General features: G+C 37.5%; 2 protein-coding genes across 2 annotated transcripts in view; both read left to right on the top strand.

Moving 5' to 3' along the window:
* DCC (DCC netrin 1 receptor) overlaps nt 1-20,152 on the top strand; it is a 781,864-nt gene that overhangs the window by 350,297 nt on the left and 411,415 nt on the right. The gene's annotated exons all lie outside the window — the stretch shown is intronic.
* Nucleotides 17,015-17,682, top strand: LOC133075651 (signal recognition particle 14 kDa protein). Its single transcript, XM_061169995.1, has one exon. It carries the CDS (start codon nt 17,049-17,051, stop codon nt 17,379-17,381), a length of 333 nt encoding a protein of 110 aa, XP_061025978.1. The 5' UTR covers nt 17,015-17,048; the 3' UTR covers nt 17,382-17,682.

The following is a 20,152-nucleotide window of genomic DNA, read 5'->3' as shown; positions in this document are numbered from 1 at the left end:
ATTGAAGTATAGTTGATTTACAATGTTGTGTTTAATTTCTGCTGTACAGCAAAGTGACTCAGTTATACATATTCTTTTTCATATTCTTTTCCTAAACCAGTTACTTTTCAAGCTCTGATTGGAATATTTCCATGTTTTGCAGACCTCAGCTATTTCTGACCTTTCGCCTTCCTGTCATTACCTTAACAGTTTTACCTCCCTTTTGTGTGCACGTCCTTGTCAAATTCCCCTTCTTTTGTCTCTGGTGTTCAGTCATTTTCTTGTGATTTCAACAACAATAAAAAATCCTTATTGCATGTATAATATATCCTAAGGCCTGTTCTGGACACTGGGCCTCTCTTGATGAGCCAAATGGACAATGCATCTGTCCTCATGAAACTTATAGTCTAGTGCGGGGTCAAATAATAAACAAACCTCTCACATATAACAAGGTGTTATAATTACTATAAAATATATCTATAATAGATAAATATATTGAAGAATGTTGGAAAATTATGTAATAATGTATAATATAGTAATGCATAAATAAATTGGAGAATAATTGGGAGAATATTTGTAATGGGATCAGATACAGGGTTTCCTGGGAAATTCTCCTTTGAGCTGAGATCTGAAAGAGGCACAGAAGGTAGTTGAGTGAAGTCGGGGTAATGATGGGTGAAGTGCTGGTGATCCAGGACTGGGGAACAATTTGGACAAAGACCTAAGAAGGCAAAAAGCAGGACCTTCAAGGACTGAAGGACGGTGAGGGAGACTGGTGATGTGGGGGGGGCGGGGCATGAAGGGAGATGGAAAGATGAGCAGTAGCATTTCTCAAAGGTCCTTGAAGACTTTGGAATACATTCTCTTTAAATCTGAGCTCACTAGAAAATTCTATGTGCAACCAGCCCTATTAGGTTCTTTCCATACCTTCCTAGTTTATTCTTCTTGAGATAATTTAAGGGTACATAGTTACAGTTGGCTTATTTTTTTTTTAAGCAGAACTGCCCTTTCTTGTGAAGTCATTCTCCCTTTAAATTTTCTGACAATGATGTCATATCTACTTTTTGTCAGTTTTCTTCATTTTATTCTTTCTATTGCTTTCTTCCATCTTTCCTGCTTTTAAAAATCATTTTCATGTCCAGTCAAGGTCTTCATCCCTCCCATCCGTGATGACAGCACTCCAGTAGGATATGGCCCCTTTCTCCAAGTTTTCTTCTTGCATCGATCTCATCTTCCTGTCCTTTCTCCTTGGCTGGAATAAAGTCTCAAGCTGCCATTTTGCTCATCACTTCCTTTACTTTCTGGATGATGAAATCGTCAGTGAGGCACATCAGGAACATATCAGATGATCAGCTCTCAGCCGAATTTCGCTTCCAGCAGATGCACGGGTAATTGAAGCTTCCTGTAGCCAGATTGCCTTCCCAGGATGCTGTTTTTAAAAATCTTACAGAGATGATTGGCCCACAGTTTTCATCCATGCTTTTGGTATTTACTGTGTTGCTGTGCTAACACTTTTATTTTTCTTTCCTCTGTTCTCAACCAATTGCTTTCTATTGTGTTTTCTCCTTTTCAAAGTTGGTAGATTTTCTTTTAAATGCTGCATATTTTTATGTACATTCAGGGCTTGGCTATGCTCTGGGGCTTAATGACACATTAAATGCTAGGATTTGGAAAGATAGGAGAAAACCAAGAGTAGGCTGTACAAGGACCAGGGAGCATTAACCCTGCGAAGACAGCAAGTCATCTCCATCAGAGTGCTCGGTGAGATGAAGATTTGAGTCATTTGCCAGGGTCTTAGGGTAAGAGTTAATGGGTAACTAATCAATACAGTGTATGATTGAGAACGGTGGTGATAACGGTGAAAATGATGTGCTGTTACAGATGCCGAATCATTTCCGTTTTCTTTAACTTTTAGGTTTAACTATTTTTTTATACATGGTCAATCTCTATCTAGAATGCTGTAGTTAATTGTTCCAAATTAATGGAACAATTAAAAACAAGCTTAACAAGTTAAAATCATAATTTGTAGACGTTTAATATTTTCTGAAAGGCATGTCCAAGTTAAGGATGAAAAAGATGTACATAATATGTATATAGTCAAATACCAGTTAGTTTCATATTCTATTAGGTTATAGTCGGCAATGACAGTTATTTGGGGTTTTTCAAAATCTTTTATTCAATTTATAAATTTGTTTTCTGTGGCAAGGGGAAAGAATGGAAATCCCACCTACTTTTTGAACTCTGTCCTTTCTCATGTCACGCTTGGAGTAACTTGCTGTGCTGGTTCTTTAAGATTATCAGTTGCTTGTTTGAGGAATCCATCAGAGTCTCTGTAGGAGCCTCTGAAGAGAGTGGAAGAGAGAGTCAGTGCTCAGACATTTATTCTGGGACTCTCGCAGCTTCCTGAGTTATATGGTGTTCTCATCAGAATCATTTCCATTTTAAATAATCCTTCCAAAAGTATAAAACATCCTGAAGATTTTAACTAATTTTCATCAATTACACATCTTGAGAAAAAAAAAATATATATATATGTTTGTGTATACATATGTATAATTTGGGAGTTTAAACCAATGGTAAGCCACTCTATTTTAAGCAGTAATCTAAAATTATCCAGGGAAATAATTTTTTATCAGCCATCTGGTACATAATAATTTGCTGATCTGCCAAAGATTTATGGATTTTACTGCAACAATACTTACTGTGATGTTAAGAGCTTTATTTCATTTGCCTGTTTGCAAAATTGCACCTTTCTTTCTTTGTGGAGCGTGTCTTCTCTCATTAACATTGTGGCAGTTAACTCAGTTCATGATGACTGTCTGTCACAGAGCTCTTTAAGCCCTAAGGATGCTTTGAAGCATCACCTTGGCTTTTACTCTGCCAAATACAATTTGTGCTTTTTTTCCCTTGAATAGTTTTGCATTGGGCTCCCTCACCACATCTTCCCATGTCCTGAGATTGCATGTTCTCATTACTATTCTCTTAGGGATTTTCTTTACCGGCCTCACTCTTATAGGTCCTTCCAGCATTTGCTGGGTTTAATGTTTGGCTCACAATGGTCACCAAACAACTTATCACCAGGGATTTTCCAGGCCAGAGTATCACATCAAGCAAATGGTTCAGTAGAATAAGTTCTCATGGTACTGTAGGTGCCTTCATTCCCAAGTCTCTGGTTCTTGGAGCACCCAGCAGCACTGCTACAACCAGGGCAACCCAACACAATTTAGACCACAGCCCTAACATGCACACACAGACACAGTGATCCTTTTACACTATTATTGTGTAACTTGGCACATAAGTTCCAAGAGGAGGACACATCATATATAACAGGGAACGGATGGATCTACTGTCAGGGAGCTTGTGCTGTAGGAAGAAGAGGCACATTGAACAAGTAAGAGCAAGTTGTTGAGTGTGTCCAAAAAGAAATGCATGAAGATGTATGAACTTAAAGAAAGGGAACTCACCTCAAGGGAGAGATATTTTAGAGAGACTTTAGAAGGAAATGCCCTTCAGTCAGGTAGAAGGTCTGGGGGTGGGTAGGGAAGAGAATGGGGGAGTAGATTAGAGGTGGAAGCAATAGTATGGGTAAATCCAAAAAAACCACGGAGTGTTCAAAAAGCATTCTATGAGGATTTTTAATTCATAACTCTTGACTCATCTGCCTTTTAAGATCAAGACATCTTGTAGAAGATCATTTCCTTGGTTTTAACCTTTGGGATATTATTTGTGCCTAGAATTTTTGAGAAAGCAAGAAAGCATTCCTACAGTGTCCCAACTCTTCCTTAGCTAATACATTGACTAACTAGAGTAACACAGCATAGTTGATGATGCAACTTGTATAAGCTTAGAAGTGCTTTGCTTTTATTTTATTATTGAAATTAGGTTATTCACTGTGACAGGTATTTGAGGCATTGTGTTGAGCTGTTGCTAGGAACAGTAAGTATTATCTTCTTAGGCTTTAAAACACAGGGAAGAGCTGGGGGAAATGCAGATATTTTGGAACAGCACACATATTCTGGGCTGCCCATTGTTTTTCCTATTGATTTTATTTGCCCAACTATTTGTTCCAGATAAACACAAAATATGTGGAGAATAAAAAGGAACACAGACTAATATCTCTCACTGAGAACTGTTCATTTTGAAGTTCATGTTTTTGGTTGTCACTGTTTTCTTGCAACACTGGCATCATCCAGATGCTTGGGTCAAACGAGAGCATAAGTAAGAAAGAAATTGCTATGACATTTGAGTTGACAGGCACGATTCTGACACGTACAAATAACTGGGAAGAAAACCAGAAAAAATTGAAATTCACAAATAAAAGCTTAAAATGAGGATCATGCTGTCTGCTTCAGAATTATTTTATTATATGCCCAATATTTTTTGCCAAATATGCCTGACGTTAAAGAATTTAGGACCCAAAGATAAAAGATAAATACTTGGAGGTCTCCCAGGGACCAAAGTCTGGCAGGTGGTGGCTCATCTCTTTCAGATGCAACATGTGTTAAATGGAAATCAGTCTTAACAATGATGCTTTTGGAAGGATTTAGTTGGATAAGAGATGCTCCCCAAAAGATTGGACAGGCTTCTTTCTAGTTGTTAATGGTCATGATCATGAGGATCATTCAGATAGAGCTTGTTCATACTATTCCTCATACCTTCCTAGAATTGGCTAAACTTACATTTCCTACCGCCTGCCGAGAGCTCTCCATTCAACTGGGTTCTAAGTCTTACCAATGTTCTTTCAGTCTATAGGAACCCTGGAAATCCACATTCAATGGTTTTGAACCTAACAGATGCTACCTATAGGAGGGCCACTCTGATCCCTAATGTTACCAGTCCCATTTAAGGATTTAAAAAAAATTTTTTTTTGCATCATTTGGATCTATTGCATACTGGCAGACATAAAAAGTATGACCTTGAACTAGTGAGAATGTTGCCACCAAAAACATTGATTAACTTCAGTGTCCACAGGAATGTTTTTCTTCCAAGTCGTTACTTTGGAAAATTACTTTGAACTTTTTGGAACTCTGCCTTTAAAAGTAGATCCAGATTCAGTTCACAAGCACAGAATAAAAACAGTGTCATTGGTTTACAGCCTTATTTAAAGTATAAACCTTATCTTTCTTCATAAATCCAAAAAGTGGGCCATTCAACCAGAACAGCAAACTGTTCAAAATATATGGCACCACATTTTTTTTCTTAAAATCAAATATTCTCAAGCACCAAAATCTCTCATAACTTAAATATTTATATACAAAAGACTCTAAAGACAATTTCCAAAGAAACATCCCCAAAATTATTTTAATAACCTCAGCTTCTTGGAATATTTACGTAAGATGCCATGGTGGTTCCTTGAAAAAGACAATACTCATTTGGGTGTTAAGCTATGATACTTTTGTTAAACATATGAATAAAATAAACATAAGGTCACATTAGCCATGTCCTAATGGTAATGGACTCAACCTCTTTTCTCATTTACCGTAGTGAGGAAGATAGCTTATATTTTTTATATCCATTCTCTAGAACAGATTAAAAAACATAAACTATCTTAAAAATCAAATTTATGATTTCACATAAACACATTTATTTGCCCTTAATTTTTTTATTCATAGTTCTTTTGCTAAAAATAATACAGCCAATCTTGAAGAGGGGTATTACATAGAAAATGAATGCACAAACTGAGCTCAACTTGGCTTAAAAATGCATCTTTCCTTCCAATATCTGATGGTAACATTGAGACAGTTCACATCTCTCTCTTTCCATCCTTACATATGTCGTATCCTAATGACAATAGTGACATCTGAAGATAGATTGTTATCAGCTTGCAGCATTTGCAAACCATTTCTTGTGAAACTCTATTAATACTCAGTGCTCTCAATGCACCATAATGTTCATTTTCCCTTTTAAATTTTGTCTTTTTGTTTTGCTCTCTTAGTTGCATTAATTTTTTTAAAAATTAGTGTCATTGTTATTAAGGAAATTATTTTTTAAAAAACATATGTTTAAGTCTGTTAAACTCAGAAGAAAGGGAAGAGAAAGAGAAGCAGGAAGGGAACATGGGAAAACCATGGTTTCTTTCAACATAGATGACTTGCCTCTTTAAGACAATCATTTTCAAATGTTTAGCTGTTTCTTCTTATATATACCTCTGTATTTCTAAATAATATTTATGCATAGCTATCTCTTTTAGATATTACACATTGATTTCTACTATGGCAGATTAATGCTTTAATTACACTACACCACACACTTTCCCTCCTCCATTACTTTTTTATTTGTTTGTTTTAAGTTGGGGCATAATTAATATGCAACAAAATGCACAGATCTTAAATATTTAGTTCATTGAATTTTGACAGCTGTATACACTTGTGTAACCACTACCCAAAACAAGATACAGAAGATTTTTATCCCTCTGGGGTGTTCTCTCACGGTTTTATCCACTAAGTTTCTCCCCCTCCCCTTCATACATGCATGTGCAATTATCTGACTTCTAACGTCATAAAACAGTTTTTCCCGTATTTAGATTTCATGTAAGTGGACTCAAACAATATTGCCTCTATTAATCAGGCTTCTTTCCCTTAACCTAGTTTTTGAGGGTGGTCCATGTTGTTATGTTTACCAATAATCAATTATTATTGTATTACTAAATAGTATACCATTGGTCACAATTTAATTATCTGTTTTTTATTGATAGTTATCTGGATTTTTTTCCAATTTTTGACTATTATCAATAAAGCTGCTGTGGACGTTTACAAATAGGTTTTTGTTAGCATATTTATTTTCACTTAAGAATAGAGTTGCTAGGTCATATGGAACTCCAAAATAGTTCTCCAAAGTAGTTAAAATCAAATATCATTTTATAATCCCTCCAGCAATGTATGAAATTTCTATGCATATTATTCAATTTTTGCCATTTGATGTTAGACATTATTTCTGATCTCTTTACACGTTATCTGTGTTTCCTCCAAGTTCCTTTTTACATTCTGTATATCTCTTTCATGTCAGAGATGTTCCTCAAGATTCTAGGAATCCAGGCTACCAATTCATACTTAAAAGTGAAGCACTAAACATTTTATCAAAAACATTATGTTTGTAGGCAGGAAGATGAAATTATTGGGTTCCTTTTAGGACAATCACATGGCCGTCTTGTCTTTTTGGAAGTGGTCTTCAAAATAATAGTTTCTTTTAGTCTTTACTCTGTGGGGATTCAGATTCCCCGGAGAGAAATTCTCTTACCTTTTACTTTAGATTTATAAGTCTGGTTCCCAGGTTTTGGCGTCAGGTGGGTCAAGAGGTGTGGGACTCCTCCTGTGCAGTATGCAGATTTTATTTAATCTTTCTGTTTCCCATCTCACCCTTTATTCTTCCTCTTCTCTGTACTTGGAGCTTTTCTGGTTTAATTTCTGCACAGACTATGCCTCTTTACTCCTACCTAGGTTGGCTGAGGACAAGTAAGTTGACTGTGCTAGGGGAGGGAACAGAGGGAGCTTGGTGTGCTTAACACAAAGTTTCCAACAGTTCTCCTGATTTCAAGCCCTACATCACTGTGATCTTTCATAGTACTAGGTTATCCTGGGTTCTGTGGGGTGAATCATTTGCTTCCTATTAATGTCTCAAGTACACTTCAGTTTATTGTTCCTCTGCTCTGCTAAGTCCTGAACTATCCAACATCCATCTTTTCTTCATCTTTGGTTATAGCTGTTTCCTACTTTCCTGAAGATAGAGTTCGTGTTTGTGCCTTGATTTCTACGTTTGGAGGGCTTAATGTGTTGTTCATTTTTAAACTACATGGTTTCACACAAGGCATTCAAATTACACTGTACCTGAGGCTTGAGGGAGATTGAGTTAGAGGAGAAGTACAGTATTTGCTGATGAAGAGCAAGTTTAGTGTTTCTGAAGAGCTAAATCTAATGGGGCCACTCAGTTCATTTTCAAGAGTGCTTAAAAGACTGTCTGAGAAAATGACACAGGAATTTCAGAACCTCAGAACACGGGGTGGTACCCAATCTCTTTTCATCACCAGGAGGGTTTTGAGGGTAAAATTTCAGACAAAAGATATAGTCACCTTTTAAAATGCAAATGAACTGCAACATCAGCATAATGTTCTTGTTCTATCTTTGAAAAAAATGAAAATAAGTACATTCACAGTATTTCTTTATTCTCTCAAGAAGGGTGTTGAAAACCCATGATTATAGAATTTTTTAAGGAAAAATAACTAATAAATACTGTTAGAGAAGAATACTCAAAAGTTGAAGGATTGCTAGGCAAATTGTCTTATTTTTTAGACTGTATCTTGGAAGGATGTTGAAGTTGTTATTCACTGACAAAGATAAAAACAAGTTATAAATTAAGCATATTGGAAACAGCAGGGAGGATCCGAGCTGACAAATTATTGATGTTGCGGGAGGAACCAAGGAACAATGTGCTAAAATGACACTTGGATGATCTGGCTGCATGTGTGATTATTGATGTGTTTGATCAGAAGGAAAATTTCCCCAAGTATCAATCAACATATATAATCAAGAACCTCTGACACGCTAGTCACTGTGTAGGCTATCAAGAAATACGAGCACACTCATGATGTCAAGAGAGATTAGTTTGGTTGTAGAGGCATATTCAAACAAAGAGATGTCATAAAGGAATTGACCTGAGTGTCAATTAAGTGATACAGTAAGAACTACCTTAGTTCCAAAGAGACAAAGTCATAGGTAGATGGAGAATGGGGTTTGCACAGGAGAAGCAGAATTTGCCATTACTCTTAAAAATAAATCAGCATAAGTAAAATTGGATATTCTAAATCTTGTAGTCTATAAAGGAACTTGGAAACATGGTATCATTGTCTCTGAGTTGTTTTTTTTTTTAAAGCAACATTGTATTTTGGCTGAGATAAAGAAGCATGCAGTTCATCATTGCCTAGTAGGTAGCAAGTTTTTTAGATGAAAGTATGTCTTCTTGCTCTATTTATGTATGTATATGATCTTCTTTGGCAGCATGATCACAAACTGCCACATTTGAGGGCTTTGGCAAATGGAAACAATATCATATTCAATTTTTGTCTTTTTTTTTTTTTTTTAATAAGCACATTTCCCAGGGAGAATTCAAAGTCAGGGAGGAGTCTAACAAGTGATGTGAATATATTCACCATGGCCAATTTCAAGCTACCAACTTGAGGTTACTGAATCCTGACTTGGGGACAGTTGAGCACAGCTGGCTGTCCTGAACTGGTGGTGCAAGCTCACTCCAGCACACTGTTGAAGCCATCAAGTTTTCAGATTCCATCCAGAGAAATGTGGGCAGGGATGATATCAACATTTCAATCTTCCTTTTTCCAGTCTAATCTTCACTTGGTCTTCTATCATTCTTCCTTCTCAGGTAGATAGCTCTGGTTATAACATTATAAAAGTCAAAGATACTTTATTCCAATATGTATCTTGTTCATTTAGGCTGTCAAATGCAATTTAGTTTGTTATTGATAAGAGCAGTGCCTTGTTGCTTGAGTAGGCACGTGACAGAGGAGGTGACAGGACTTGAAGTCAACACAGGTGTGGTGCAGCTGTTTATTATGAACTCACTTCTGATAAAAGCCTGTCATTTTAGGGTTCCTCTTTTGAAAATAGAGACAGTAATTCCAAAGTCCTCCACTGATTGGTGAGGAAGAACCCATAATTACATAACTCTGCAGCCATGCCAAGGTCGAATTCTTTATATGGTACTTCATTTCCTTTAGTGGGTCTGGGGCAAACCTTGCAGAGATGTTCACAAGCCCTGAGTGCCTGCGTCACAGGGGGACATCCCAGTACTAGGTCTGGACAGATCAGGTATTTACCCATAAATGTGTGAAGCAGAATAATCAAACAGTGAGTAATCACTTGGTTAGAGCCTGTTTTGTCAAAGACCAAACCAGGTCCAGTACTGAGCAACTATTAAGAAAGTATTGACTTCCTTCCTCTAAATTTCCACATGTCTGTGGGCCTCTAATAGTCCCCTTAGCTACCGCATGACATTTACGATTTCCCTGCTCTCTCATTGGTTGCTGCCGCTACGGTGTCAGCCACCACATCTGACAGAGACTGGACCAAAGTGCCCCTGCCCCCATTGGTCTTGTTGATGCCCAGGAAGTTCCTAGGAAGACGAAGATTGGGCCTCCAGGCCATCGCAGATATAAAATCATCCACACTAGTACAACTGAACTTAATGCCAATGCCGTAAATTCACAGTATCCCTGAGATTTTAGTGGAAAATCCAAGTACTGTTTAGCACTATTAGTTGTGTTCCCTTTTTTTTTTTTTTTTTTTACATTTTATTTTATTTTAATTAATTTATTTATTTTTTTTGGCTGCATTGGGTCTTCGTTGCTGCGTGCGGGCTTTCTCTAGTTGCGGAGAGCGGGGGCTACTCTTCGTTGCGGTGCGCGGGCTTCTCATTGCGGTGGCTTCTCTTGTTGCCGAGCACGGGCTCTAGGCGTGCGGGCGCAGTAGTTGTGGCTTGCGGGCTCTAGAACGCAGGCTCAGTGGTTGTGGTGCATGGGCTTAGTTGCTCCATGGCATGTGGTATCTTCCCGGACCAGGGATCGAACCCATGTCCCCTGCATCGGCAGGAGGATTCTTAACCACTTGGCCACCAGGGAAGTGCCTGTTCCCTTTCTTTTACTATGAGCCCTTTCAGGGTTGGACTGAGTCCTCTGGGTAACAGACTCTTCACCCCTTCTGTTCCTGGAATTATATATATGTTTGTCTCACTCCTTCTCTGGGGATATTTTTCCTTCTTCAAGATTCTCTTTGTTGAGAATCCACCACTCAGTAGGATCACACCCCCCCCCCCATAGGTCACACAGATTTTATAAATATTGCAGAAGAGATGAGAGAGAAATCAGTTCCTGGTGCATTAACTATAGCTCCACTCCATTTTCTTTCTTCCCACTGATGACAGGGAACAGAAGGACTTCCCTGGTTTGGTTTGAGAGCCTCTCCCCTAAAAGATTTGTCTACGAGTCTCCAAAGATCCTCCAGTAGGAAACCACTCATTCAAGACAAATCTAGATAAAGCCAAAAGTCAGAGCCAGGGATGCAGCCGTAATGCCAGTGATGAAGAGCCAGGGGAGAGGAATAAAATTCAGAGTTCAGATGCTGGAGTCAGGAATGAATGTGACTTGGGATGGGAAGAATGGTGAAGAGGAATGGTCATGAATATTGTCAGAGAGCAAGAGACCATTTTCGTGGAATACCAGCTAGGTTAATGGAGTCAGGCAGGGTGGGATGTGTGAGCTGTATAAAAATATTTGTTATCAGCCATCATACTCATAACTGTGCAAAGGGACAAGTTGAGGCTAGCTCTCTCTTTAGAGTGTCTGCATTGAAAGATGTATCTACAGTGAATGATGTTTTGCTGTGCTGTGGGTTTGTTAAAACATCAGCATATGTGTTGACAAGGCAAAGGTGTGTTAAATATCTTTATGGATAGTCAATCCTAATAAAGCAGGACATAAACTTAATTATAGTCATTTAATGGTGGCTTTTCTACTTTAATTATAGTTTTATATAATCTAAGCTTGATTTAGCTGAATAATAATGAAGTAGCATTTATATGCTGAGTATGAAGAAGGTTTTGGACCCTGTATGCTCATGAATTAGACTCTCAGTCTGAATGTATAAACATATATAAATAATATACATGCTTTTCAGAGTATCACATTACTAGAGCTTCACACTTCTTAAATATGGACAAGATATGTTTGCAGGTCATTGGAGATACAGAGATCCACAGAGCTACCTTGAGTGACCCATCCTTTATACACAAATCTAGATTTCACCTAGGTAGATCAAAACCTAAGGGCCCAATGAATGGCTTATCTCTTAGTTCAGAATTTGACTCTAGGGTGAGAAGACTATAGTTAAAATAAATTATTTTTATTTTTTTGACATTTGTCAGAGTGTTATTTTCTTATGGTGATTTCCTTTGTGCATGTACTTGTACCTAGAGATTTCCAAGGCAAGACATACTGAACCCAGTTTCTGGCTCTGTGGCTAGAAGTGGGGCTTGCAGGAACAAGTGTGACATTCCCCATCAGCAATGTAGGTGACATTTGCAAACAGCAGAGGCAAAACTGGAAATTCTGTTTTCCTGTTTCCTGGCAGCTGATACTTCTTCATGTCAATGTTGCCCCTGTTTTCACTCCTCAGGGCCCTTCTTCAGCATGAGTACTAAGTTGTTAGTGGTTTAGTGGTTAGACAGCATGTCTGACAAGGAAAACAACACCAGGAACCCATAATTGCTGGCAACTCTCATTCATTTATTTTTGCTTGTTGAAGACACATTTGTGCAATGGATTCTCCAAGTCTCTCTGTTCACCAGGCATGTTCCCTGAACCTCTGCTTCTCAGCATGTTGGATTGAAGCAAAAACTGTGCCAATCTCTGATTTTCTAGGGCTGAATTTCAGTGGTAGTGGGGCCTATGGCAGAGGGGTCAGGTAAGAAAAAAGGCTCCTTCCAAAGATGATGTAACCTGACAACCCTAAGCTCATGGCATGGGAGTAGGAGGAAAGATGAAATAAGAATTTGGGAAGTCAGAATCTCCAAAATATACAAACAGCTCATACAACTCAATGACAAAAAACAAACAACCCAATCAAAAAATGGGCAGAATACCTTAATAGACATTTCTCCAAAGAAGACATACAGATGGCTAGTAGGCACATGAAAAAGATGCTCAACATCACTAATAATTAGAGAAATGCAAATCAAAACTACAGTGAGGCACCACCTCACACTGGTCAGAATGACCATCATTAAAAAATCTACAAATAGCAAATGCTGGAGAGGGTGTGGAGAGAAGGGAAACCTCCTACGCTGTTAGTGGGAATGTAAGTTGGTGCAGCCACTATGGAAAACAGTATGGAGGTTCTTCAGAAAACTAAAAAGAGAATTACCATGTGATCCAGCAGTCCTACTCCTGGGCATATACCCGGACAAAACTACAATGCAAAAAGATACGTGCACCCCCTATGTTCATAGCAGCACTATTCACAATAGCCAAAACATGGAAACAACCTAAATGTCCATCAACAGATGAATGGATAAAGAAGATGTGGTACATATATACAATGGAATACTACTCAGCCATTAAAAAGAACAAAATAATGTCATTTGCAGCAACATGGATGCAACTAGGGATTATCTTGCTAAGTGAAGTAAGTCAGAAAGGGAAAGACAAATACCATACGATATCACTCATATGTGGAATCTAAAATACGGCACAAATGAACCTATCTACAAAACAGAAACAGACTCACAGACATAGAGAACAGACTTGTGGTTGCCAAGGGGGAAGGGGAGAGGGAGAGAGAGGGACTGGGTATTTGGGGTTGGTAGATGCAAACTATTACATTTAGAATGGATAAACAACAAGGTCCTACTGTATAGCACAGGGAACTATATCCAATCTCCTGGGATAAACCATAATGGAAAAGAATATTTAAAAAAGAATGTGTATGTACATAAAACCGAGTCACTTTGCTGTACAGCAGAGATTGGCACAGCATTGTAAATCAACTATACTTCAATAAAAAAAAAAGAATTTGGGAAATCAGGATTCATCATACAAAATACATTTTCATTAAGGTTTGTGAATTAAAGATCATATGGAAAGAATGCCAGATAAAAAGTCATGTTTATTCTGTGAAGAGGAGACAATGAAATATGATATTTTGGTTTCAACATCCCTCATGTCAAGTCTGGATAAAATTCTCTAGGGTTGTAGGAATCATTTTTGTGAGTGTCTCTGGTAATTCTTAATCTGTTCTTCTTTTGATGTGGTTACAGTTAGGAGTACTGCCATGTAGGACTGAGAGCTGCTTTCAGCTGGGCAAAGTTTCATGTATTTCTTTTCTCCCCCAAATATTCCCAAATCTCTTGCATTTATTTATATTTGTTAGTTTGCATGAATGGGGGAAAATAATATTCAGCAATTCAAAGATGGCTGAATGGAATAACAGATTTTTATTTCCTAAGGGAACATTTGAGGGCGATTGAATTGCTCTCAGTCTACAAGCCATTTTTTACACCATTTTCTACTTGACTAATTGATTATGACAGGTGTCACCTAAGCTCTGCTGCTCAAGCTGGTTTGATGCTAAGGCAGAGGCAGAGCAAGCAACCTCTGTTGATGAAATAGAAAAGATATGCATGGGCATTTTTCTTATTGATTTTTCCAGTATATGATATCAGTTAATTACTGAGAGCCATTCACTGCATAAATGTAAGCAGTCATTATGACTGTATTTTCAATTGATTTTCTTTCCCTACAAACGTGATAAGTGATGTATTCATTTTGAACTAAACAGAAATTTAAATAGGTTTGGTTGCTATATATATATAGGCACTAGACATGGTGAATAACATGTGCCCATAAAAAGTAAACTCCCTGTAATATAGATACAGATGTGTTTGTGTGAGCAGAAAAGGAGCAGCACACATAATTGCCATGCTGTAAAGTTGTAGTCATTATACCAAAAGAGGGATTTGTAAGATACGGGGTTTTAAGTGGACTACTTTTTCAGTTTCACAACATGACCAAAAAATTTAGAGAATCTACATTATATTGAGTGAAAAAGGGGCGTGAGGAAACTTTGGGGGTTGATGGATAGAATCCATTTCTTGATTCTGGTAGTAATTTATGGGTTTATACATCTGTTGAGTTTATATATCTCATTAAATTGTATACTTCAAATGGCTGCAGTTCACTGAACAGAAATCATACCTCAATAAAGGGTTCTCCTTAATTAGAAGGTTTTTACTTCATCATTTAAACACTATTTGGAGAATTACCATAGATTTAACATGTCTCTAATAATATTAAATCATTTGTGCATATGAACAAAAACTACATTTCACTCAGAATATACTCTTAGAAGGAATTGAGTTGATAATATTCATGATATATGTTGAATGTTCAGGCTCCAAAGGGCTATTCTGAAGACAGTTGAGACTTTCTCTAATGGGCTTGATGATCTCCACTTTCCTAGGAGAAGGGGAGAAATAACTGACCTTTTGGGAGTTTCTCATGTTGACCTATGTGATACGTTGCCATAATAGTTTTCTATTTCTGCATAAAAAATTACTACAGACTTAGCAACTTAGCATCACATGCATCTATTGCCTCACAGTTTCCATGGGTCAGGAGTCCAAGCACAGCTTTGCTGAGTTTTCTCTTTCAGGGTCTGACCAGGGTAAATTTCAGATGTTGGTCATGGTGGAGGTCTCATCAGAGGCTTGACTGGGGAATGACCCATTTCCATGCGTTGTTGGCAGAATCTGTTTGTGGCTATAGGACCAAGGTCCCCATCTTCTTACTGCTCATTACCCAGTGGCAGTTCACTTCTTCAAGGCCAGTAGAAGCTAAGACAGAGCTTTATAAGGATTAGCTTTACCTAATCTTGAGATTGAGGATGCCATCACCATTGCCATACAATGTAAGGGAGTGCCTGTCTCATCAATTTTGCCATATTCTGTTGACTAGGAGTCCAAATGTGCTCAGAGGAAGTCCAATCAACTTAGGTCATGTGGGTCACCTTAGGGTAATATCCACCATAGTTGTTTTACAGAGGGCTCTTGAAATTAATAATTCCTTAATAATATATTTAAATAAATAGTATATCCTTAAATTTATAAACATATATTTCAGAACAATTTAAGCAGAGTGTGATTTGATTTTAAATAACAGGGTTATTAGTACATTTAAAACTTGATTAATTTATATCAGTTTGATTTTTATACAAAAGCCTAGGACCATAGCTATAGTTTAGAATCAGACACATCCCTACAGGCTGCATCAGGCCCTGAAGGAGTTAATATGTCTCTCAAACATTGTCAATTTCCTTCTTCTTCATCTATAAAATAAGACCTATAATTTGCAAAACGAATCTGCATTCTTGAACAGTGACTGAATGAAAAAACTGAGTATTTTAATAATTAGCTATTCAATTATCTTACAGTTGCCTACTATTCATAAAATCAAAAACATAATATAAAATAATGTAGATCATAATATTAGTTACAGATGTCAGCTTCCTCCTTTTTTTCCTGAAGAAAAGGTGTTAATGAATTACTCTAGACTGATTTCTGACATAATTGCCAGGATTGTACGATATATCATTCTACATTTATGCCAGCAAATTGGCATCTGTGATTCATACAGTGGTAGCTTTCTTAATTTTATAATGTACAAAATATACGTTGCTTAGGTTCTCAAAATAACAGGTGGCTCTATACCTTCTAGACTGAAAAGAATTTACAGTTCTGTCATTGAATTAGTGAATATTTCAAAGATGACACTAACGATATACCTGTGGGTTTACAGCAAAATAAGGCTGCAACTCTGACAAGCTACTAAATACTGCAAATGCATCAATAATTTCAACCTGAGAAATATGACTTTTAATAATTTTAGTTCCTTTTTTTTTCTCTCTAATATATTTTTTTATGACAAGTACACAACACTCAGAACTTAATATTCATTTTCAAATACCAGGAAGGCAGCTACAGATGGTGTCGGTAGAAGTTGTTTGTAATATTCTCTGTGCTTGTACATACTATAAGGTATCAATTGCAGCCAAGAGTTGGGGTTTGCAGACACTCTCTGCCACTTTATCGGTGACCTTGGGTGCATTCCTGAACTACCCAAAGCCTCCCATGATGCAAAATTACAATAGAACCCACTTAATGCACCCACTCATTTGCCCAATGCCTGACATATAGTGATCATTCAAAAAACAGTGATGATACAATTTCTTACCACAATAGACCATTGCTGTCCATTGTTTATACCATTTTCCAACCTAAACTGCCTCCCCTGGGGCTGGCAACTTGTGGGACAAAAAAGCAGCAGTGTGAGGGAATTCCCTGGCAGTCCAGTGGTTAGGACTCCGTGCTTTCATTGCCAAGGGTGCAGGTTCAATTCCTGGTTGGGAAACTAAGATCTCACAAGCCACGCAGTGCGGCCAAAAGAAAAAGAAAAAAAAAAAAAAAAAAAAAGTTGGGGCTTATGCTGACGGAGCGGAGCCAGCAGCGCTAGGATGGTGCTGCTGGAGAGTGAGCAGTTCCTGACGGAGCTGACCAGGCTCTTCCAGAAGTGCCGGTTGTCGGGCAGCGTGTTCATCACCCTGAAGAAGTATGATGGTCGAACTAAACCCATTCCAAGGAAGGGTTCTGTGGAGGGCTTTGAGCCCTCAGACAACAAGTGTCTGTTAAGAGCTACTGACGGGAAAAAGAAGATCAGCACTGTGGTGAGCTCCAAAGAAGTGAATAAGTTTCAGATGGCTTACTCAAACCTACTGAGAGCTAACATGGATGGGCTGAAGAAGAGGGACAAAAAGAGCAAGAGTAAGAAGAGCAAAGCAGCGCAGTGAAGGGCACCAGCTTCCCGCGTTCACCAGTTAACCACTGAATTGCTATTTTTCCTTTGGTTTTTCCTTTTGGCCACAAAGCTGGGTTTCTGATTCCCCTACAATAACTGTTTTCATGTGAGATTAGGGTCATTTTTGGATGGAAGAAGGGCTGCAGTGTTTACAGGGTAGTTACAAGAAGCCAGTTTATTTTATATCTGGCTAAGTGGTCTGTGTTGTGTGGTTGTATGTTTCTGGATAATAGTTTACAGTCTCTGTAGCCGTCTGTGAAGAGCACTGTATCATTAAACCTGTATTTATCAGTTAAAAAAAAAAAAAAGCAGCACTGCGTTATTTCTAATTATGCAACTTTCTTCAGGGTTCAGGAAGTCATTTGGACTCATTCTACTTAAATGAAAGAGGCAGTGGGAGTTTATGTTATTATATTTGCCTTTAAAATAAAGAAATAGAAGCAAAAGGAAGATTAAAGTGTTTGGCCAATGGAGTGCACTGGTGAAATTGGCTTTAGTAGGCACCATCTCATGATCTAATTCCTAGTTATGTTTTCCTCTTGGGCATCTCCTTTATTTAACAGAAGCTTATAGATGCTTCCTATGAGTCAGGCATTACTGTGTGTGTTTTACAGGTTTTCACTCACTTGACTTTCAAGGCAGTCTTAGGGGTTATGTACTGTTATTATCACCCACTCTGTATAGGTGAGGAAACTGAGGCTCAGAGAGGTGAAGTAACTTGTGTGATGACATATATCTATTATGTGGCAGAAGGGATTTGGCTCTGGAATCTATATTTCACCATTGTCCTGTGCTGCCTTTCATTCTCAGATGTGACTTGTTTCTTTCCTTCTGGGTCAAAAACACATCAAATAATGCCTAATCTCCCTACCCTATGATCACCAGAGCTTCTACTCTGCTTAACATACTGAATCAGTCACTAAGGAGCGTACAAGAATGTGTGCTCCCAGAGAGAAGGGGGTTATCTTGTCTACTACATTTCCATCACCTAGAACAGAGACTGATACATGGAAGGTGATCAGCAAAAATATTCTGAATGAATAAACAATCCGATGGATAGATGAATGAATGGATAAATGTATGAATTAGGTATGTACCTTGTTTTAAGGGAGCTTTTAGTCTAAGGAGACAAACCATAATTCAGATGAATAAAAGGTTTTATGTTTTTTTTATTCCTTTCAGATTGTTCAGAAAAACTTTCTATATATAAAACTATTCCAGTCTGAGTGAAACAGATTTGCTCGGTTTTAAAATACATATTAGAAAAACATATGCTATAATCCAAATTAAACAAGCTTTTATCTGCATGGCTCAGTCTCAACCCAGATTAATTTCATAGAGGTGAAAATGAATTCTTTCACAGAAATTATCTTGCCATATTTTAGCATGACATGTTCTGTGTGGGTGGCATTTTTAATGAGAGGAAACTGAGAAGTAGAAGTAAGAATGGGATGGGGGGATATTGTTGAAGGTATCTTCATCTTAAATATACCTCCCAGTATATCAGAATCTAAAGAGATCAGTAACATGCTGAGGTTAATAGTAAGGATTTAGAAGACGAGTTTTTATTTTCTTGTCATCATAAAAAATAACAGCATGTTTATATTTTTAAAACTGGGGGCCATTCAGTTTGCTCAAAAAAGGAGACAGAAGTAGATATATTCAAGAAGGGAAGCTAAAATAATCGAGAAGAGAATGGATTTGCAGATAAAGACTAATAAAGCTAAGGGGAGAGGAGGAAGGAAATGTCTTTGTGTGGTGATGTAGGCAGTTGGGTTATCGTTTTAAGATTGGAAAGACAAGGTCTGAGAATGGAATTTCATCAACGTGTGTAAAACCAAGAAGGATATGAAATGTGACCATTGATTTATTTTACAAATCCCAGTATCTTACCCTCAAGGATCTACTCAAAATTTAGAAGTGGTTGTTTTAGCATGAGTTATAAATATATTTCATAGCAGATAATAAATTCAGAGCGAAAATGGCACAGGAAGCTCCCTAATAAGTCATTACTATAACTTATGAAATTTTTAATACACATCTCTAAATTTTACCATTGATATCATGAGGGTCAGTCAAATGCTTATATAGCATGGTCCCTGGTGAAATATCCACCAGAGAAAAACCTGCCAGACTCCTTACCTAGTATAAGTATAACTTCCCTTAGATGGGGTTATTATGGAGACAAATTATGATGCAAGTGCCTAGTGACTTATATTTTCTACTTTTTAATGGGCTAAAATTGTGAAATGATCTGAATACAAGGAATAGGAAAGCAAGAGAATAGAGTATGCATGGGTAGGTATCCTCCAAAACAATAACAAAAAAATCTGGACCATTTTTCTGACCTGATATGCATCAAGCAGAGGATAGACATGAGTAAGTGTGTGAAGTGAAATTCAAAATTATTTGTCATAACTGCTGATAGTCACAGATAGGAAAAAGTCTTGGAGGAGAAAGAATTTGAAGTTTCTGACCAAAAATGGGTTTTACCGAATTGCTGGAGTCAAATTGCCATCTTTAGAGGGCACATTATTTTATGTGGAAGTTCACCCTGGATTTTAGTGATCCATGACATTCTTACCCTGGATCAGCATCATCTGTGATGTGTGAGTTTTTAGAAACATAACTTTAACTACCTGGATTTCATGGATTCCTCTGGTTATTCAGTGGTTTCATCTGAGTCATTAGTATGTAAATATTCTCTTCAGTAAATTTTACTGGGTGTTTTCTTGACTTCCCTCAGCAAATTGCTATACTCAA

This window comes from Eubalaena glacialis, chromosome 15, assembly GCF_028564815.1.
Source record: "Eubalaena glacialis isolate mEubGla1 chromosome 15, mEubGla1.1.hap2.+ XY, whole genome shotgun sequence".
Classification (NCBI taxonomy): Eukaryota; Metazoa; Chordata; class Mammalia; order Artiodactyla; family Balaenidae; genus Eubalaena; species Eubalaena glacialis.
The sequence above is the reverse complement of the archived record's forward strand: the minus strand, read 5'-3'. Positions and strand labels throughout refer to the sequence as shown.

Bases quoted from the DNA above. Each gene is read 5' to 3' on its own strand.
- LOC133075651 (XM_061169995.1), top strand. From the start codon at position 17,049: ATGGTGCTGCTGGAGAGTGAGCAGTTCCTGACGGAGCTGACCAGGCTC.